Source organism: Caretta caretta, chromosome 8 (genome assembly GCF_965140235.1).
Source record: "Caretta caretta isolate rCarCar2 chromosome 8, rCarCar1.hap1, whole genome shotgun sequence".
Taxonomy (NCBI): domain Eukaryota; kingdom Metazoa; phylum Chordata; order Testudines; family Cheloniidae; genus Caretta; species Caretta caretta.
Window position 1 is genome coordinate 33,030,893 of NC_134213.1, and position 22,833 is coordinate 33,053,725.

A 22,833-nucleotide genomic window follows, 5' to 3' on the forward strand; every position below is an offset into this window, starting at 1 on the left:
CTCAGCCGCAGTTAACTTGTGTTCGCGTGGAGGGGCGCGGCTCAGGGGGGTTGCCGCGAGTGATAATAGCCAGGAGCAGGGGACACCGACCGCCATTTTGAACACAAGGCACCCCCCCTTTCCCGGGTTGAGGGGACAGAGAGCTCGCGAGAGCGCACACAGCAAGGAAGCGAAGGAGCACGCGAGCGAAGCCGGCGCACGCGCAGCGTAGACACTAGGGGGTCGCATGGCTGCCGCGGTGGAGAAAGGCAAGAGGAAGGGGCGGGGTTGCAGAGTGCAGCTCTCGCGAGAACACGGAGGCTATATAGTGGTGTGGGGGTGGCGAAAGCTTCCCCTCAGTGCAATTCCGTCCGGAGAGCGCAGCCACTAGCCCCCCAGGAGCAGGCCCGAGACCATGGAGGACAGCATGGACATGGAGAGCATGGGCCCTCTGCGCCCCCAGACCTTCCTCTTCGGTAACGACCCGCGCCGCCCACGATCGGGCCCGTCCCGCCTGGGGGCCGCTATCCTCGCGGGCATGGCGCGGCCGCCTGGGCCCAGGCTGCTCACGGGGTGGCAGCGCGCACGGGGGCTGAGGGGGGGGGCCGCGGGACGAGGGTTCGCGGCGGGGACTCCGCAGAGCCGCTCCAGGAGCGGCAGCCCCCCCACCCCTCCGACCCCACGTGGCTGGCGCTCGCACGTGGCGTCTGCTCCGGCCTCGAGCTCCTGGCAGCGGCCGGCGCTTTGTTCCTTCTGCTCCCCGCGTTCCCCAGGCAGGAGCAGCCGCTTCTCCCCGGGGCTGGTTCCCGAGCTAGCTAGTTCCGAGCGGCTAGTTCCCGGGGATGCGCTTCCCTCGCGCGCGGCGGGCCTGCAGCCGGTAAATGCCCTGGGCGCACATGGCAGCGTGGGGCGGCTGCGTCTCGGGGTGAAGCACGTGGAAGGGCCGCGCTGCGAGCAGAGAAAAGGCGTGGGCGGAACCGGGCCCCGCTTGTGAACCCCGCAGGCCCATATTTAGTACGCGATCGGCCCCACTGCAGCTAACTGTTTTAATACATTTGAATCTCAGCAGCTTTCACAAACGATTCTCTGAGACCCCTTAAAAATTACCGACACTTGCGAATTACCAATCAGGTGACCAAATAAGAAGCAAATATTGTGCTCTGCCTTTTTCTAGCGTACTAACAAATGTTCTGTCCTTTTTTTTTTAAAGGTTAGCTTTGGTATTGAGACCTCGCTGCGTTTCTTTCTGCTATTAAATCTGAGATGTGAGCATTGAGGAACCCTGCATTTTGTATACAAATTTAGATTTTTGAAGTGCAAGCTTGTAGGTTTTGGCTTTACTAACGTCTAATAAATAAGTACTGAAAGGAAAGACATTTTAATATGTAATAAATATATGTGCAGTTTTATAGTTAAAATATTTTACCTGTAACTTAACCGAACTTTTGCAGGTTGTGAACTAAAAGCAGATAAGGAGTATCACTTCAAGGTGCACGATGAGGAAAATGAACACCAGTTGTCACTGAGAACAGTAAGTCCTCGTGCTCGGAAATTTAAGATTATGGTCCTGTGGAAGGTAGCTTTCAGCCTTCATAATCATGGGAATCATAAATGAAAATCATTGAATCACTTTTATCCTGCTGTATAGTTTTGTGTGTTGGATGTTGTGCTCCATTGTATTTCAGTGGTGCTTTTGTGAAATTTATAAAAGCTACTTAAGTATTTTGAGATAGATACTTAAGAGTAAAATTACATGAAACTTGTTATTTTCTATTCAGTTTACATAATTTGTATTTAAATTTCTTCAGAATTATTGATGTAATTAAAATTTACTAAGAACTCTTCTTTTTGATGAAGAGAAATTAATTTTAAAATAAGCATGTTATGTATGTCAGTTTTATATGTCGGAACGCTGTTTTGGAAAAGTAAAAACAATTTAATACAAATTGAGTAATGATTATACCTTTCACTACTGCAAAAATTAAAATACCTGTATGTCAAGCTTAAACATTTACTTACCAAGCAATTTGTTCAGTTGCTTGCCAGTTTAAGAATTCAGGATTCTTTTCTATTGCAAGACTAGATGAAATAACTGTGTGTGATACCACTGCTTTTGCCATATAGCAGGGTGGATTGATTTAAGTCACTGATTTTAATCATTGCAAGCAGGAAACTTTAATTTAAATCCTCAATTTTAGTCATGTTTTGCATTTTTTCCTTGTTAATCAAAATATTTTGATTTGCAGCTAAACATAGCCTTTATGTTAAGTTTGGTGGTGGTTTTTGCTAGCAACATATTTAATTATGCTGTGACATATCTTAACTTACACTTTAGATTCTTAATTTTTACTTGTTAGAAAATGGTGAATGATGTACTTTGACGATGGTTTTTTATTACTTTTTCTCATGCTGTATTTGGATAGAAATGCAAATTTAATTAAAATGCACAAAATAAAATTTTAACTTTACTAAATAAAACTACTTTAAATGTGCTGGTACATAAGAAAAAAGTTGAACAAAACATGGTTTGTGTTTAAAGCTAAGTAAGTCTTATCTGTAGTTAGTGAGTTGAACTGATTGTCTGGTCACCATATCCTTCAAGATTTTAGAACTAGTAGATCTCATACAAACATAAGAATGGCCCTACTGAGTCAGACCAAAGGTCCATATAGCCCAGTATCCTGTCTTCCAACTAGTGGCCAGTGCTGGGTACCTCAAAGGGAATGAACAGAACAGGTAATCAAGTGATCCATCCCCTGTCGCTCATTCCGAGCTTCTGGCAAACAGGCTAGGGACACTATTCATAGAATATCAGGGTTGGAAGGGACCTCAGGAGGTCATCTAGTCCAACCCCCTGCTCAAAGCAGGACCAATCCCCAACTAAATCATCCCAGCCAGGGCTTTGTCAAGCCTGACTTTAAAAATATCTAAGGAAGGCGATTCCACCAGCTCCCTAGGTAACGCATTCCAGTGTTTCACCACCCTCCTAGTGAAAAAGTTTTTCCTAATATCCAACCTAAACCTCCCCCACTGCAACTTGAGACCATTACTCCTTGTTCTGTCATCCGCTACCACTGAGAACAGTCTAGAGCCATCCCCTTGGGAACCCCCCTTTCAGGTAGTTGAAAGCAGCTATCAAATCCCCCCTAAGTCTTCTCTTCCATAGACTAAACATCCCCAGTTCCCTCAGCCTCTCTTCATAACTCATGTGTTCCAGTCCCCTAATCATTTTTGTTGCCCTCTGCTGGACTCTTTCCAATTTTTCCACATCCTTCTTGTAGTGCGGGGCTCAAAACTGGACACAGTATTCCAGATGAGGCCTCACCAATGTCGAATAGAGGGGAACGATCACATCCCTCGATCTGCTGGCAATGCCCCTACTTATACATCCCAAAATGCCATTGGCCTTCTTGGCAACAAGGGCACACTGTTGACTCATATGCGCTTCTCATCCACTGTATCCCCTAGGTCCTTTTCTGCAGAACTGCTGCCTAGCCGTTCGGTTCCTAGTCTGTAGTGGTGCGTGGGACTCTTCCGTCCTAAGTGCAGGACTCTGCACTTGTCCTTGTTGAACCTCATCAGATTTCTTTTGGCCCAATCCTCTAACTTGTCTAGGTCCCTCTTTATCCTATCCCTCCCCTCCAGCGTATCTACCTTTCCTCCCAGTTTAGTGTCACCTGCAGACTTGCTGAGGGTGCAATCCACACCAGCTTCCAAATCATTTATGAAGATATTGAACAAAACCGGCCCGAGGACCGACCCTTGGGGCATTCCGCTTGATACCGCCTGCCAACTAGACATGGAGCCATTGATCACTACCCGTTGAGCCCGACAATCTAGCCAACTTTCTATCCACCTTATAGTCCACTCATCCAGACCATACTTCTTTAACTTGCTGGCAAGAATACTGTTGGAGACGGTGTCAAAGGCTTTGCTAAAGTCAAGGAACAACATGTCCACCGCTTTCCCCTCATCCACAGAGCCAGTTATCTCATCATAGAAGGCAATTAGATTAGTCAGGCATGACTTGTCTTTGGTGAATCCATGCTGACTGTTTCTGATCACTTTCCTCTCCTCTAAGTGCTTCAGAATTGATTCCTTGAGGACCTGCTCCATGATTTTTCCAGGGACTGAAGTGAGGCTGACTGGCCTGTAGTTGCCAGCATCATTCTCCTTCCCTTTTTTAAAGATTGGCACTACATTAGCCTTTTTCCAGTCATCGTCCGGGACTTCCCCAGATCGCCATGAGTTTTCAAAGATATTCCTGCCCATCCTGGTTAATAGTCATTGATTGACCTAGCCTCCATGAATTTATCTAGTTCTTTTTTGAACCCTGTTATGGTCGTGGCCTTCACAACATCCTCTGACAAGGAGTTCCACAGATTGACTGTGCATCGTGTGAAGAAATACGTTCTTTTGTTTGTTTTAAACCTGCTGCCTATTAACTTCATTTGGTGACCCCTAGTTTGTGTTATGAGAAGCAGTAAACACTTCCTTATCTACTTTCTCTACACCCGTCATATCTCCCTTTAGCTGTCTTTTTCAAGCTGAAGAGTCCCAGTCTTATTAATCTCTCATACGGAAGCTGTTCCATACCCCTAATCATTTTTGTTACGCTTTTCTGAACCTTTTCCATTTCCAATATATCCTTTTTGAGATGGGGTGACCACATCTGCAGAGTATTCAAGATGTGGGCTACAATGGATTTATATAGAGGCAGTATAATGTTTTCTGTCCTATTTTCTATCCCCTTCTTAATTATTCCCAGCGTTCCGCTTGCTTTTTTGACTGCCACTGCACATTGAGTGCATGTTTTCAAAGAACTAGCCACAATGATTCCAAGATCTTTCTTGAGTGGTAACAGCTAATTTAGACCCCATCATTTTATATGTAAATTGGGATTATGATTTCCAATGTGCATTACTTTGCATTTATCAACATTAAATTTCATCTGCCATTTTGTTGCCCAGTCAGCCAGTTTTGAGAGACCCTTTTGTAGCTCTTCGCAGTCTGCCTGGGTCTTAACTATCTTTAGTAATTTTGTCACCTCACTGTTGCCCCTTTTTCCAGTTCATTTATGAAAATGTTGAATAGGACTGGTCCCAGAAGAGACCCCTGGGGGACACCACTATTTACTATCTCATCCTTTCACACATAGTTTTATTCATCGATTGGAAGAAGAAAACAAGCTTTCCTGCCTTTTCAACTCCTGGTTGTTTTTAACTGTTCATGAGTTAGTCATTAAACTGAAATGAAGAAAATAGCCTCTTCTGCAAATGCAGAGAATATTGCTATCAACAGCTGGGTTAGAACTTCAATAAACTCTGGTTCCAGGTGCTTAACCAGGGACTCTCTCCAGTTCAGTGGTTTGAAACTTGGCAGCAATGTACTGCTTAATATTATTTTTGTATTTATTTGAATCATTTTAATAATTATAGTAAATTTAGCCCTTAACATAAGATGTTGATTTCAAATCTAATTTAAAATACTTACAATCTTTGATTTTTATACACTCTGCACATAATTTAATAAAATACGGTATCTTTCATTTATTTCTTCCTAAAACATTTAATGTAGTGATTGATGCAGAATGCCAGAAATGTCTACATTTCAGTGGTGGACTGAAGTGATTTCTATACATAGTCTGTAAAGCTCCTTGAGATTTTTTTGGATGAAACTGTAAATAGCAGCAGTTGATGAAATCATGCTTAAGTGTAGAAAATGCTCTCTTACTCAGATTTCTTTTAATGTCTTTACCTGTTGATGAGGGAAAGAAAACCCTGGACTCAGTTTAGATGATGTTCCTTTAAAACATATAATTATGAAGTAATTATGTATGTATGTTAATGCAGGGGCGGGCAAACTTTTTGGCCTGAGGACCACATCGGGTTGTATGGCTGTGCCTCCCCAAACAGCCAGGCGTGGCTCTGACCCCGCCCCCCTGATGCCCCCCTCTGGTGAATCCTGCCCCATCCAACCTCCCTGCCCCCGATGCTTGTGCGCACCTCTCTCTGTCCCCTGCCCCATCCTTCCCTCCCTGTCCCCTGACTGTCCCCCTGCCACTCCATCCTCTGACCACCCCTGCCACTATCCATGCCCCTGCCCCCTGACCACCACCCCGAACTCCCCTGCCCTCTGTCCAACCCCCATCCTGTCCCCTTACTGCGCTGCCTGGAGCACTGGTGGCTGGCAGCGCTAGGGCCGCGCTGCCCAGAGCACCAGGACAGGCAGCCATGCCGCCCGGCTGGAGCCATCCATGCCACTGCGCAGCACAGAGCACCGGGTCAGCCCGCAGTTCTGCAGCTGCACTACTGGCAGAAGCTCGCAGCCCCGCACTGGCATCACAGTGAGCTGAGGCTGCGGGGGAGGGGGAACAGCAGGGGAGGGGCCGGGCAGGAAGGTCCTGCGGGCCGTAGTTTGCCCACCTCTGTTATTGAATGTTTTTCAGTTTGCTTTTAAAGAGAATAAGCATTGAAATGCAAAATTAGATTATTTTAATATTAATATTAAATAAAATTAAATTTATTTTCACAATGCTGAATATGGGTTGGTTGTCCCATATGGAGCTCTAAGGGGGATAATGGTACTTTTACAATTGTTTGTAGCTGTTTAAAAATCAAAGCAAGAAAATGATTAAATTTTGCAGTTGATAGACTTTTTACACAAGACGAGCTTAAAAAACATCAATATTTAAGTGTTACATTTTTCTTGCTTTTTCTGGAGTTTTACTGCTTAATTGTCCTTATTTTTGAAGCGTGTCAAAGACTGGAGATTGAGCTCTTGGGTGTACCCAAAATCAATCATGTAATATGAAGACTATTAAATTGTGATAAGTGAAAGCCAAATTAAGTTACATGATAGCAAAGAGCTGGGTACTTAAGTCTGCCTAGTCATTCTTGTGTTAGTTCCTATACACTGTCTCCTGTTCAGAAGAACATACAATCATTACGAGAGCAATGATTCACTTACTAAATGAAACATAACTTTACTGGAGCCAACTGTAGGTTATTCAGTCGTGGATATCATAAGAAAGCTCACACTAAAAAGTACTGTCGGCGGCGGGGGGGAATCTATACAGTCTGAAACTGATGCACAATTTTGCTGCAATCCTAACAGTGGGAAAAGGCATTGCCTCTAATGCAGTTACTGTGGGATAAGAGCCGTTCTTATTCATAAACACACTTCTAGCAGTTAAGGTGTCACATACAAACTCAAAGAAGTAAAGTTAGGCCAGTTGCCTGCCTGCTTCTCCACCACAATTCAGCACTGTCACAATCGCCATATGCTATAGGGAACACACATTTTAGCTCTGCTTGAGTGTGGAGGGATTATAGCCTTCCAGCATCAGTACAGAAAGTTTTCTGAATATTTCTGAAATATTCAGCATCCTGGACAGCATTTTTCATAATTTACAATTTGTTAATTTATTAATAAATGCATAGTAAGCCTCTAAAAAGTAGCCCATCCCTTAAATAAATGCTACGAAGATCAGTTTAAAAAAAATGCCATTTGAGGCTAAAAAAATCATGACACTCAAAATAAAATTCTTAAGGGTCTGATATTTAAATAAACCTTAGGATAACATTGATTTGAAAAATTTCAGGAAGTTCAATCTTTAAGCGGATTGGGTTGTAAATCAGTGGAAGGTGTATATTTTTCATAGTAAACGGGTTGATTCCCTGTATTTAATGAAAAGTGAAACCAAGCCTTTACAATAAGTTCTTCATTGGGGTTGTGGAGTGTACATTACTAGGAATTGAGATTGTATTTTTGTCTAAAAGATACTCTAGTCTAATCAAACAGGGATTAAAAAATTCCAGAAAGTTCTGTTGCCTGTGTTATGCAGTTCGTCAGATTTCGATCACAATGATCCTTTCTGAATGTCTAATCTGTAAATCTATAGTTTGTACTGCAGTAGTCTCCAGAGACCCCACTTCACAGAAAACTGTCCCTGCCCCCAGGAGTTTCCAGATGAAATATAGATATGCTAATTTACATAAATATTCTCCCAGTAGATGGGGAAGAGGTGAAGTAGATAAAATGGAATCTTCTGATGGTATGTTTAGGAGGTAAAGGTCATAATGAACTACATGTGAACTATATATACGGCAATACATAACATAAATCACTGAGTAGTCTTTCAGATGCTTAACTTGTCTGGAGTAGGTATAGAGAGGTTATTTTACCTCTATTGCGCACTGGTGCTACTGTTTCTGTGTTGAGTTTTGGGGCCCACAAATCGAGAGATTTTAATAAATTGGAGAGGGTTCAGAGAAGAGCCAGAACAATGATGAAAAAAGTTAGAAAACATGTCTTATAGTGATAGACTTGGGCAGCTCAATCTATTTAACTTAACAAAGACAAGGTTAAGGGGTTATTTGGTTACCTTCTATAAGTTCCTACATGGGGAACAAAGATTTAATGAGCCCTTCAATATAGCAGAGAAAGGTATAACACAGTGGCTGGAAGTTGAAGCTAGGAAAATTGACAGGAAATGAGGGGTGATGGTGGATTTTCCATCATTAACTTTAAAATCAAGATTGGGTGTCTTTCTAAAAGATCTGGTCTAGCAATTATTTTATGGAAGTATTATGGCCTGTGCTATACAGGACATCAGACTACATGATCACCATGGTTCCTTATAGATTCTGTGGCCATAAGTTACATGGCTTCCTGACGCAAACTCAGCTGCTACTCATAGCTGTTGGAAGGCTATTAGCCACTCCTCTGAGCTGCTAATGCAGTCTCTTGCCACAAAAGGATAGGGTGGGCAGATCAACAGACATACAAAACAGTTGCTGTCAGTCAGTAAAACACAGCAGAACCGTTGTCCCTGGTTTTTATGTGAAAGGATAAAAACACTTACCTATTCATTTTCTCCACACCATTCATGACTTTATAGACCTTTGTCAAGTCTCCCCTTAGTTGTCTTGTCTTCTAAGCTGAATGGTCCCAATCCTTCTAATCTCTCTTCACATAGAGGATGTTCCATACCCTTAATCGTTTTTGTTGCCCTCTACTTCTTTCAATCCTAACCTTTTTTGAGATGGTGCGACCAGAACTGTGTGCAATATTGAATAAACAAGCAGTAGCCTTAGTCAGATCTTATAAGATACTGGCCTCACTTTCATCACAGATACCTGGCTAGAACTCCTGTCTGGACCAAACAGCTTTCCCCAGCCAGTTAATTGGTATGGTGTAAGTCTAAAGAGAACAAGAGGTGAGGTGGCTGTGCTGTTTTCATCTGTGCAAGTCAGTGTCCCTGGAATATCCATTACCAGATGGATTCACCTGGCCCACTAGATCAGTTTGATCTTAGTCACTATGGTTTTGGGGAATGATGGAACTATACAAATATACAACTAAACACTATAAAAACCTTGTTTTGTTCAATGTATCTTATAGCATAAAAAGTTCAGTTTGGTTACTATTTTCTCATTATTGAAAATTAATAATTCAGGTTATATCTAACTGCAGTCTGATGCTAATTAAATAAGTCTCTGGTGGTTTCACTGCAGAAAGATAACCAAAAAACATATCTTTACTTAGTCTTAAGGGGTAAAAATACTGTTAAAATTGTGAATTACTTTCAAATACATTTTAAATTCTAAGTTTCTTCTAACAGTTTTGGCAATTTAAGAATGGTGGTTCAGCTTTTCATAAAGGAGAATATATTTCACTTCTTGCATAGGTCAGTTTGGGTGCTGGTGCCAAAGATGAATTACATGTCATAGAAGCAGAGGCATTGGACTATGAAGGGAACCCTATTAAAGTCACACTGGCATCTTTGAAAATGTCAGTCCAGCCTACGGTAAGGACAAACATATATTATTGATAAACTTTGGTGTCAAGTGGTAATCTCAGCTAAGAAACACTAACAAAGTAGAAATAATAAAGCAAATCCTTGTTTCTAACTTCAGGAGTTAAATGAGAATTTTTAAAATACTTCTGTTTCATTTGTATTCTTGGATGGGTCTCTGGTCAGTTCATTCTCAGGTTCTTGGACATGAGCATAACTGTCATTTAATTTGGAAAATGGAAGAATTTTTAACTTTATAAAGCTTCCATTTTAATTAAAATATGGGGGGGAATTGCGTGGTCTAATGTTTCTTTAATCTCTTAATGGAAGCTTATTTTGTGCTAAGCTGGATCTGAGTGGGTTTCCTTAATTTAGAGCGATTTCAGTTATTTGTAAATCACAGTGCATGTTACTCAGCAAATGTGCACCTAGGTGTTCATTCATAACTGCACGTGTCAGTGATGAATTTCTGTTGCTTTATTCATTAGTCCTATAGAGCCAACAAGTGTGAGATAGATGTTACTCCTTATGCATAGTTTATTCCAACTGCACCTGTGCATACCCTTTGGGGGAAGGCATTGGGTTACACAGTGGTGAAGAGATGATTATAAAGGTGGAATTGAGGGGCCAGGTAGACCCACACAACCTATATACTGATGTTGATCTATAGTGAGATGAGAACTCAGTTTGATTCTCAGACCCCAGGGAGGTTTTTAGATACCTGCCAGGGTTCTCTCTTGGTCTTACCTGTTTAATATGAGTCTAGTGGAACACTGTAGAGCATGAGTGAGGTACTGTACTGGGTACCACTTGTATGTGGGTTATAAATAATGCCTCCTGAACATTCTAATAATTCCTTCTTGACTGTTGCTATGAGGAAGCTGCTGGTTTGTTGTGTTTGTGTTAATTTCAGCTCTACCATTTTCATTGTTTCTGCATCATTTCGGTTGACTGCCTGTTCTGGCACTTATTATTTGGTGGTCAGGTGTTGACTAAGTTACTGTTAAATAACCAACATACTTTCTCTTCAGGTTTCTTTAGGTGGCTTTGAGATTACACCTCCAGTTGTTTTGAGGTTGAAATGTGGTTCAGGGCCAGTTCATGTCAGTGGCCAGCATCTTGTAGGTATGTTATATTTAAAAATGCATTGAGAAGACTTACAAGTTTCATATTAGTCACAAATATAGAATACATTCTAAACCAGGGGTCTCAGACTCAAATGACCATGAGGGCCACGTGAGGACTAGTACATTGGCCTGAGGGCCGCACCACTGACCCCTGGCCCTAACCCCACTCCACCCCTTCTCTGAGGGCCTGCCTCTTCCCACCCCTTCCCTGAAATCCCCACCCCCAACTCCGCCCCCTCCCTGCCCACAGGGGGTCGGGGTGTGGGGTGCAGCAGGGGGTTCAGGGCAGGGGTTGGGGGGGGATGGTGGGGGCTCAGGGCAGGGGGTTTGGCTGCAGGAGGGGTTCTGGGGGTGGGTCCAGCCTGGTGCGCACATGGGTCTGTGTGTTGCCCTGGCCGCTCCCACGGCCAATGGGAGCTTTGGGGGAGGTACCTGGAGGAGCGGCCAGGGCAACACAGAGACCCCTGTGCCCCTCCTCCCCCAGGTCCTGTCCACTTCCGGGAGCAGTGTAGGGGCCAGGCAGGCAGGGAGCCTGCCCTGTCCCCAGTGTGCGCCAGGCTGGAGCTACTCTAGGTAAATGCTGGTGGGGTGTGGGTGCCATGGGGAGCTGGCGGGCTGCAGAAAATAAGTACGCGGGCCGCGTGTTTGAGACCCCTGTTCTAAACTGACCAAACTGGTGAGAGTTTGTGTATCAGCCCAGGTAAAGCTCCCTCTGCTGGACACACTAGGCCAAAAAGGACCCTTCCACAAAAGCATGAGCCCATGTTCCTCTTTCAGCCTCTGGTTTTAAATGCTATCATTAACACCCAGTTTCTTTGTTTCCTCTTTCTGGGAAAATTCCACTGCTTTAGACTCCTGCCCTATCCAGAGTAGTTGGAAAAAACTGGTGTCAGCTAAGATGCGGCCATTCCATTGTCCTAAGATTGTTCTCATTCAAATGGGAACAATGTTATGTTAATGATTCTCCATTGTCCCTGGTCCTAGAAGGACACAACCCTTACACTAATAGTATATGACTGACCCCATGTCTAGTGAAACATTCATCAATAAATTTTGTAAAATTAGCCATATTTATAGGTTGAACATAGAAAGATACCCCAAATAGTCACAGCTTGATTTTTGGGTAACATGGTTGCTTACTAGTGGAAAAACTACTTCTGCATTTGTTAATTCTAAAACCCCTCAAGGGAACTCCAGTTCTAGAAAATGGACAGTGATATGTGTTTTTTGAGGTTAAAAAATGACCCATTTTTTTGTAGCTCTGGCTGACCCGATTATGGTCAACACTTCGACCTTGTACAAAAATATTCATGTATTGTTTCTTAGCATTAGAGGAAGAACCAGAGTCTGAAGATGAAGATGAAGTGAAGATATTAAACACTTCCGCGAAGAGACCAGCAAGCGGAATAGCAGCTAAAACTCCACAGGTAGAGTTGATGTTTCTTATGAAGTAAGTTCAGGACTTTCTCCTGGAAGAGTTTATATCACTACCACCTAAAGCAGAGTAAGCAGCTGGATTTCTTACTGCGATTAAGGTGGTGATTGTTGACAACTGTAGGAGAAAGGTTACTTGGTACTCAGATCCTGGAAATCAGTACTAAGACTTTCCCGTACATAGTTCTAAAGTATATTTAACAGTATTTTTAAAGTCTGACTGGATGTTAGTGGTTAGCATTTTTCAGTTTGCTTTTTAGTGTAAAAATTGGGGTTGAATGTATAACTGGTGGTAGTGAAAAACCATATCCTGTGTAGTTAAATTGCAGATAATGCACAATGATGGGCCTTGTCACATAGTATTCCATGCTAGTATTCTTTCTTAGTTTGTAGCATCAGCTGTATTTTTAAAACAAATGCATATCTTGGCTTATGGTGAGCATATGGTTAACTCCTTTAACTTCATCAGTGTTTAAACTTGCTTCCGTTGTTTTAGACCTTGGGCTTTCTTTTCTTGGTTCTTGTTACAGGGATTTGGTAAACCTTTTAATTTATTGGCATTAACAGAACTGATTTTTCTGACTTGTCTACATCTATAAAAGTTGCAGTGGTTCAATTTTAACTTAATTTAAAAAATGATTTGGTTAAACCAGGTCCTTAAAACTCATCGGTTTTAAACCAGTATCGTTTTAGTTTGTGTCCGTAAATTTACCAATACAAAGTAATCCAATACAATTCAGGTGTAAATCAGTTTGAAGTACCAACACACAAGTTGGCACCAGGTTACTTATTTGATATAAAGTGACACATTTAAACTGGTGGAACTCTAGAAGAGGCCTTCATCTTGTTGGGGATACAGTACTGTTTATGGGAAGAGCAAATTTCTGACAAACCTTGTGTACCATCTGTATTGCACATTCAGAAAACCATTTGTTTAACTTTGTAACCAGATTTGTAACAAATCTTTTCTCTAAAGAAAAAAGCAAAACTGTTAGAAGATGATGATGAGGATGAAGATGACGATGAGGATGAAGATGAAGAGTGTGTATCTTTCTCCTTTTTTTGCAATGCATTTTGAAATGTTTAGTTTTCAGAGGTAGTGACTTCCAAGCATGAAAAATATGCATGACATTGAATCAAGGGTATTTAGTTCTTACTTAGCCTAGAAATTTTATAGTGAGCCTTACCTCCAAATATGATTTGGCTTCATGTGTCATGATGTTGTTGTATAGATTACGTTCAACACTGACTCAAGATTGGGAGTCTGTTTTAGGCATTTGGGAAAGTGATGGGATCTTTCTTTTAAAAAAAAAAAAAATAAAAGAGAGATCCCCTATACGTATGTGCAAGAATTTTTTTGAAGGAAATGGTGTTGAGATATTCCAGTTCAGTTAGAGGAGCAGGGCTAATTGTCTTATTGAAGCACATAAATGAATCCAGGAGCACTTGCTGAAGTGCTTCTGTGAGAGGCTGCTGTGTTGAAAACTGTAAGGGAAAACAAATGATAAAAAATGACATCTGACCCCTTCAGCAAAACTTCTTAATCTTCTGGCAGCGCGCTACTTCTGTACTAAAGCAGAATCTAGAGGTAGCATAGGGGGTGAGAAAACCAGAGGGGAGAGAAGTGTTAGGGGCAAGTGCAAAGGTAGGCAGAAGTGGAGATCTGAAAGAAGGGAAGAAAGCCATTTAAGCCGAACAACCTAGGTTTTAAATCTTCTATTATGAACACTTTTTTGTAGAGCATCTTAATATATATTTTTCTCATTACTTTATAAATACAAAACTCTGCAGAGTATGCTGCATGTACTTGAAGTGGCAATTTCCAAGCATGAGATAGAGTTTTCCTAAGTTACTCTTACTGCAGTAGTAAGTGGAAGAAAATTAGAAAAATGGTCTTTTAGTGTTTGAAAGATTCTCTGCTTTGCTTGATACCCATTCTTCCAAGATGGGTAGTAAAATATTAACCTTATAGAAGATTCTTTTCAAGTTGGTGGTCTAACTTGCTTTTGACAAAGTCCACTTACTTCACTAAAACATCTTCCATTGAAAGAACAGGAATGAGGATGAAGTCACTGAAAAATGAACTGTTTGGGTTAATTGAAAGTTATGTACCTATTGGGGTGGGCTTCTTAGTAATGTAATTTTTAATTCTAGTGATGATGATGATTTAGATGAAGAGGAAGAAGAGAAGATTCCAATGAAGAAAGTAAGTAGTCTTCATATTTGAGACCATGTTTGTCTGGATTTTTGAAAACTTGCAGATCTTAAGTATCAGTCACCCTAAAACATAATGAAAATCGTGGTTACATATTTAGGTAGTAGAAACTTCTGTCTCAGATACACATGACTGTTGTAGCTTTCTGCTTATTTTATGTAATTCAGTTTCAACTTTGAGACCATTGAGGTAATGCAAAAACCCAAGTAGTTGGCTCAACCCTGTATGTACAGCCCTGCAGAAAACTTATCAGTATGCTACAGGAAATTAAACCACCGGCTTTCATTTCATTCAGAATTATTTCATCTACAAATTATATATGAATAGTTATTTAATTCAGTTTCTGTTGTCACAGTTGTGCTGCAGACTCAAAGCCTCTAACTTTTAAAAACAGTTTTGCCCAAAGTTTGTTTTTACTTACTGATACTGTTAACAGGTTAGTTGTCTTAAACTTCCAGGTTTCTTTTAACTAATCCAGTTAATCCTAGGTTTTTTCTTTGCATGCTCATACATACGTTCCTTAATCCTCCTTGGTATATTTGGCCAACTCTCAAACTAAGTATGTGCTAGTTCAAGGGCTCCCAGTGGAATTGGGGCACATAATTTAGTAGTTTGCCAGGTGTGGGCATAAACATTATTGTAATTAGCTAGAAAATGAGTTGGTACAAAATTGGGTACTGGGGGGCAGAGGAGTTTGGCCTGGCAAATCCTGTAATGAAAATGGGGTGCAGCCTGGTTCCAGTATCAGTCGGGCCATAGAGTGCACCTCTTCTGAAGAAATCCAGGGATTTCTTGGTAAGCTTGAGTGTTGATCACCAAGTGTGGAGGGGGATGGAAATCTTCAGATAATTTTAGGATATGTCAAGTATTACAGAAGTTTATTTTCATCTTTAAAACTTGTAAATTTATCCTGTAGGGAAACTTCTTTTATGTAAAATATCCAGCTGCCTGGGAAAAGCTTATTTGTGTTATTTTTCACTGCAAATGATCGATTTGATGTTTAAAATTGTCAACCTGCACTCCTTAAATTAATGGGATACTTTACACCTTGTTTAATCTTTCAGTCTTTTTGCAGACTTGGGACAGCATCACATCACTTCATATTTCAAAAGTTACCTTAATCAAAAGGGCTAGGTCTTTTAAATAAAAGCTTGGCTGGTCTGTACACAAACTTGTACTGAAGTAACAAAGTGGTTTCTAATTCACAGCCTGTTTGGTTGTGAGTTCTGTCCAATCCTAGCTATCCTTCCATTTTCCATTCAGTTGTGCATATATGCTTATAACTAGTGAATTGTAGACTTATAATTGGAGTACAAACTTTGGAATGTGTTGATAGGAAATCTTAATCACTCCATTGTGCTTTTTCTTATCTGTAGCAAGTAATTAACACTTGACCTATCAAATTCCCCATTCCATGTGTGTTCACCCCCTTTGGCCCTGTTATGTGGCAACTGTTCAAGTGCCAGTAGGAGTGCCTTTAGACCATTATTTGCCCTGCTACAGGGCAAATAGCTGGTACTATATAGTGGTACCAGCTGTTTTCTTGCTCATGGAGTTTGGCATAGCAAAAGCAGCAGTGACTTGTTTGTCAAAGTAATCCGGTTTTGCATATAGGATTTAGTAGAATAAAACACAAGGTATCTCCTATGTGTACCCCCTTTGCTCCCGAAAACCTGCATACTTTCTGCCAAAATGACCTGCATATTCATTCTACTTTCATTTGATGTAACGGACCGGAATTTGTCTGCAGTGTATCAGAAGCCCATCTTAGATTTTTATAACCTAGACAATTTCAAGTCCTTTAGATTGTGGTTATTTTCACTGCTAAAGTGAGTTCCCTCATGAGAAATGCAAGGAAAAATCAGTGTTCTCTTAAATGAGAATAAACCTTTCTAGTTGTCAAGTATTAAAAAAAATAAAAATAAATATCTTTGTTCTAAACGGTTTACTTTTGTTCTCCAATTTGTGGTTATTACATAACTTCCTTCGATTGTGAAGATGCTAAGTGTAAAATTCTTTTAACTTCAGCCTGCCCGGGATTTGTCAGCAAAAAGTACTCCAAAATCAAAGCAGAATGGAAAAGATTCTAAGCCGTCCACGCCGGCATCTAAATCAAAAGTGAGTGACTACGTATAATGGGGAAAAAAAATTCAGTTGAGTGTAACATATGAATGTTGGAAGCGGTGTAGCAGTTCTAGTTGTATTCACCCATAACTTGGTTTCTCGCTTAAAGACTGGACTCATTTCATTATCCACATCTTTTCATTTAAGGATAAAGTTAATAAGGGAACTGGGGTATACAGGCTCTTGGGTGAGCAATCAGCACTGATCTGAATTTGAAAAGAGAATGGTTTATTATCTAGGTTAGCTCAACTAACCATGGACTGCAAAGGGTAGCCAGCTCAGAGCTTAGAAACCCTGAGATACCTACTCTCTCAGATGTTTTGTTCAGCACAGAAGTGGATATGGTCTAGTCACATCCTTGTTATGGTTAGATCTTGACCACCTCCATTGAGGCTAGGATTTGCCTTTGCTCCTGTCCAGTAAGGTGACCTGTTTTGATTAATGTAAGTATTAAGCTTGAGTTCTTAATCCTATCAAATGGCCCCTTAATCAGTGCCAAGCAATTCTCATGTGCTTTTGATTCAGTTACTGCATAAAAAGCCCTTTCCGTTTGCTCTTCACTGATCACATGTGAATTGTGAACTAGGAAAGTTAGGCGGTGCTAGAAATCATTCTGCAAATTTTTGAAATCCTACTGCCATGATTAGTGAGGCAAAGGATTTCTTCTCCACAATAGTGTCCAAGCTCCTAACCAATGCATATGAATGAAGATAGCAGTCATCTTGGGAAAAGTAGCAGGCTAGATTTAAGTAAAAAAGCCATCAGTCCAGGTGATAGCCCTTCTTCAGCATTCCCCCCCCCACCCCCAAAACAACAAAAACCCACACTTTCTGGAGCATGCAGGCATTTGGCTTTTTAGTAGCTTTTTGAGATTGTTTTGGATGAGAGCTATCTGAACTTAGTCCAGATAAGTGAAGTAATGATGGGAAAGGAAAGATCGGGTCTAAGCCTTTGAGCTACAGTCATAGTTCAGACAACTGTTCTTTGCTAGAAAGGCAAGAAAAAATAATTTTCCAGCCAAGCAACTAGAGGCTTGCAGATGTATACTATCCCTTTAGCTGGAATTATCTATAGAATTATAATTAGTAGCTGGAGCAGACATATGCACCACTGTTGATGCTGATAACCACCAGCCTAATGGTAATAGGTTGTCTTAGGGCATGGCTACACTGGAAACTTCAAAGTGCTGCTGTGGGAATGCTCCCACGGCAGCGCTTTGAAGTGCGAGTGTGATTGCGCGCAAGCACTGGAAGAGAGCTCTCCCAGTGCTCCTGGTAATCCACCTCCACAAGGGGATTAGCTGGGAGCACAGCTCCCAGTGCTTGGAGCCTGTCTACACTAGCGCTTTAAAGCGCTCAGACTTGCTGCGCTCAGGGGGGTGATTTTTCACACCCCTGAGCCAGCAAGTTAGAGTGCTATAAAATGTGTCGACAGGCCCTTAGTGTTTTTAAGTTGGGTAGTTCCTATTAAGTTTTGCCTTTTATGTTTGTCTTTGGAAGAACTGGGTAGATAATTTTCCTGAGAAGAAAAAGGCACACAGAAAATTTTCTGTGATTTGGTAATAAACCATTTTGTAGTACAGAACGTATTGTTTGTAACATCAATATCAATCTAAAGTTTGAGTGGTTTGTACATGTGCCCTCTTAAAACCTGTCACCACTTGAAGTGAGGAGCACAAATTAAATAATTTTCCATTTTGTGATGACTTTTCTAATACCTTATTGAAGATTGAGAACATAAAATCTACTGGTGCAACAGTCATATGGAAACTGGAGCAAGAAGGAATCATCCAGTATTAATATCCATATTTGGTCTTAGTATACTTAAATGATGTCCAATATATTTTTTATATTCAGTCGCTTCCTTTGTATTGTTTGAACAGTGTTTTAATAACTTCATTTCTAAAACAAAAGCTGAAAGTAGTGAGAGAATTATAGTAGCTTCTTTGCAATGGCAAAATCTTGACAAATGTGTAACAAACTGGCTGCTTGTTTCAGACTCCGGCATCTAATAAAAAGGAAAATAAACCACAAAGTCCAAAATCACCAAAAGTACCCCTTTCGCTAGAGGAGATTAAAGCAAAGATGCAGGCAACCATAGAAAAGGTGAGTTTAAACTGATGGAAATGTTCATTTTCCAAATGGAATACTTTGTCCTGGATTTCAAGTAGTTCAGCAATGCTATCCTGATGGAAAGGAGATGTGACAAATATCCTACTAGAAGACACTGAGACGTCAATATGAAAATGGCATTGTAGGGTTTCATGTTTTCAGTCTTCCCTGTCTTCAACATTAATTATGCACTCATACTTAAATTTCAAACTCTCTTAAAATTAGACACCTAAAGTCGTATGTAGATACCTAAATCAGCATTTAAATGTCTAATTGGTAATAAAGATGCACAAGGTTGAAAATTTGGCCCTCATTTTGTAAGTAAAAGCTTGTTTGGTCTAGCCCCAGAGACCCTTGTGCGGAATCTGTTAAGGTATGGGTACCTCCTCATTCATCACCTTCAATAAAGAGTTTCACAGACTGAGTTACGCCTTCAGTAATAACTGTGTAACCACCATATCTTCAGTGAGGTTTGGCTAGGTGTAAATGATGGTATAGATGGAGAAACAGGTTGCTATTTTATTCACTTTCAAAGTAACCACACCCTTTACAGCAGACTTGGAGTGAGTGTGAGCATCTCACTTGTGCAGAGTGGGTAAATATTAGTAAGGCTGCGATTTAGTCACAGGTATTTTTAGTAAAAGTCATGGACAGGTCATGGGCAATAAACAAAAATGCATGGCCTGTGACCTGTCCATGACTTATACCTGTGATTTAAATCTTGCCGGGAGGGGGAAGGAGAAGTGGCTGGTGTGGCTCTCCAGGACCACCTGAGCAGCTGACCCCAAGGTCAGCCACACTGGCCCCTACAGAAGTCACCAAGATTGCGGAAAGTCACAGAATTCATGACTTCTGTGACACACAGAGCCCTACATATTAGCTTTGTTTTGTCCTTCAGAGTTTGGCTCAAGCTTACCAGTCCTGCTGACCACTTAGCTAATTTATAAAATACAAATTGGTTCTAAAATGTAGTCTGACACTTAGTAGAAAACTTGCTTTATCCACACTTTAAGGGTGGAAAACATACTGTTTTAAGCTTACTCATTTTGAATTGTTGGGTATATCATTGCCCTACATGATCTAATAGTGTAAATCTTCAAAATTTTCTTAATGTAATATAATTTTGAATAGCAATTTTTTTGCTGTATGATTGTACAGGATAGGTGGTGGTTATTTTAAAAGAAAATATGGAGGGTGCTGGGGGCCACAAGTCCCTGGATGTCTTTAAGAGCTTTAGTCTGCAAATTACTTGTACATTGAATCCCAGAGATGCGTTCCAACTTCATAGATGCCTCACACTTAGGTGCATGTGGATATTAACAGCCAGCAATATAAGCTATAAAAATGTTGGCCACTGATGCTGAGATGTGGTGATAGACATTATGCTTGTTTTTTTTAAGGCAAGTCAATTGCATAGGCAAGGGCCTCATACTAGGGTGATGGGTTTGGTAAAAGAACCTTGATGATGCTGAAATTTTTATTTTAAATAACTTTTGATGATAGGGAGGGTTTCCTGACACTATATAGTTAGCTTTGAAAATTTTTACTTGTACTAAGGATTTAAGACTTCTTAAGGGTTCTCCATTTATTGCAGCCATTCAGTGGTTTTACATACTAAACCTTTACCCTTTTTTTTTTTTTTTTTACAATAGGGTTCTGCCCTTCCTAAAGTGGAAGCCAAATTTGTCAACTATGTTAAGAATTGTTTCAGGACACAGGACCAGAAGGTAACTGAATTTACAGTGGCTTGGAAAAATCCAAAAGAACTTCTGTAACAAGATTTATAGATTCTTTTTCACTTTTAATCTCTACAAGCTTTGGACTTTCAAAGGGTTACAAACCACAAACAATACCTCACATTAAATAAATGGAAACTGTTTTAAGGGTTTAGTTGGCTACGATGGAAACGCTAATGTTTTATTACATTTTTCCAGCTTTTATATGGTTAGTGAATTATCTCTTGCTTACTAAACCCACAGAATTTTCCTTTTGGCACCACATTGGCTAAGGAAATGAGCTGTGGTTTTCCCTGCTGCTGCATTTGGCAACTTGGGCAGTCTGCTCTTAAACTCCCTTTTGTTAAGGGATGGGCTGGGAAGGGGGAATTTTGCAATAGAAATTATGGCAGTCTTATTTCTTTGTCTTCCAAAGTCAACTTGACTCTTGTGAAAGGGCATGCCAAAGGCTGGTATCAGAAAGGTACAGGATTAGTTATTGCTTGACATTAGACTAACCTTGCATGTCTTAGATTTCCCTATCAAAATTCCTGAAGCATAAGGAATTTTATCATTGGAAGAAGGTTTTATGCTTTTCCTGCTTTCTCCAGTGGTCAAAGGTGTTAAATTGACTGATAGACAAAATCATAAGTTCTTGAAAGAAAATGTTTAAAAGCAGTTAGTCCCAGCTACTGAAGTTGATTTGCCTTAAGTCAGGGCAGACAGAGTTCAGCCAATATTTGCCTAACTGGTCCACCACACCCTTCCTCTTGACTTTCCTTCACTAGATTCTTAGTGTGCAGTCTCTTTTTTAAAAAAAAACTGCATTTTTAAGTTTTGCTGAAAAGTATATTTGGTTCAGCAAAGTGCATGGCTTATACTCTGCATAGTATGTAAAGGATTCGTTGCCACATTTTTGTGCCTCTTTCTACAAGACTTTGAGGTGTAATCCTTTTAAGCTAATCAGTATTAAAGCAGAGTAGAAACTTGCCTTTTTACCAGCCCATTGTTTGCCACAAATAGCACTTTTTAGAGGATGACAACTTCTTAACACAAACATCCAAAAACACAACTTACTATGTGTTCAACGTAGAGTTGGATACAGCTTTTTTCAGATTACAGCATTTATGTAGCTTTATTTTAATACTTTTAACCAATAGTATAAATGTGTGGAGTAAAGATAAATACAGGAGTAATGATTTTTAAAATACTTCATATATACAGGCATAGTTCAGTCCAGTTACCTCCAAGTTGTACTATCCAGAAGATAGGTAATTACACCATTTTTAACTTCAACTTCTAACATTTTTGTGTATACTTTCAGGTTATTCAAGCTCTCTGGCAGTGGAGACAGACTCTGTAAGAAAGAAAACAGTTTAAACCATTCATTAAAATGTGCAGTCTTATTTCTGTAACCATTAATATTTGGCTGTCCTTTTTATATATGCTGAAAGAACTTTCCCTACTGTCTGATAAATGTCGTCCAGAATACTTTGCCAAGAATGTGTTGTCCAAAATGCCTGTTTAGTTTTTAAAGACGGAACTCCACCCTTTGCTTCATTTTAAATATGTATGGAATGTTTTGATAAGGCATAGTAGAGGTGGTGGTCAGACAAATGGAAATGGTGGGGAGACTAAATGTACATGTGAAAATAAAATTTAGTATTTTGATAAAGTACTATCGTTTCTTTATTTTTGTGGGCTTAGGGGTTGGGTTGCCTGTGTATTGAATGAGAGCTTTTAAGTTCTCATAGGAGTTGCTAAATGTATTCCATATTTTTACCCAAACATGTCTCAATCTCTTTAAATGAGATTTTTAAAAAATGAAATAGTCTGAGATGAGGACAGTGTATGAATCAATAACACGTTGAAGATGGTCAGCCTTACAAACACAACTCTTGCACCATATACCATTGATCACATGAGCTGAACAGGTGCTGAACGTTATTAAACAGTAAGAAACATGGTTGGGGGCAATGATGGATTAATCCTGGCTGCACTCATTTGAAGAAAAGACCTTATCCTTAATTTCCTAGACTGTCCCAAAGTGGCTGTCTTCCCTCTAAGGAGATTGTGTTGGGCCTAATGAGCTTTCTGTGGAAAAATTTGCAGACCTGTGCTGGAGTGTCTGCTCTTTGAGTGCTGTGGTATGCCAGTGTTCTTTGGTTTTGAGTAAACATTTTTAAGACCAGTGGGCTAAAAGTTTTGGAGGGTACATTAGGAAACAGTTTTTAATAGGACCTATTATTGGAATTAACACTGTTCAGAAGATTTTGACGCTGCTTGTGGAGATGTGCCATGCATATCTGTTTCTCATTTAACGAGAGAG

General features: G+C 40.5%; 1 protein-coding gene across 1 annotated transcript; it reads left to right on the top strand.

Annotated features, from left to right (window-relative positions):
- The first annotated feature begins 293 nt into the window (after window positions 1-293).
- Window positions 294-22,182, top strand: NPM1 (nucleophosmin 1). Its single transcript, XM_048861081.2, has 11 exons — window positions 294-455; window positions 1,431-1,510; window positions 9,671-9,790; window positions 10,810-10,903; window positions 12,232-12,332; window positions 13,316-13,380; window positions 14,494-14,545; window positions 16,583-16,672; window positions 18,676-18,783; window positions 20,442-20,516; window positions 21,829-22,182. The coding sequence occupies exons 1-11, from the start codon at window positions 395-397 to the stop codon at window positions 21,865-21,867; spliced, it is 885 nt and encodes a 294-aa protein (XP_048717038.2). The 5' UTR covers window positions 294-394; the 3' UTR covers window positions 21,868-22,182.
- Window positions 22,183-22,833: the final 651 nt, after the last annotated feature.

Excerpts from the sequence above, each read along its gene's own strand:
- NPM1 (XM_048861081.2), top strand. The coding sequence starts at position 395 with ATGGAGGACAGCATGGACATGGAGAGCATGGGCCCTCTGCGCCCCCAG. Across the intron at positions 1,511-9,670 it reads ACCAGTTGTCACTGAGAACA|GTCAGTTTGGGTGCTGGTGC; the intron begins GTAAGTCCTCGT and ends CTTCTTGCATAG. Across the intron at positions 16,673-18,675 it reads CGCCGGCATCTAAATCAAAA|ACTCCGGCATCTAATAAAAA; the intron begins GTGAGTGACTAC and ends TGCTTGTTTCAG.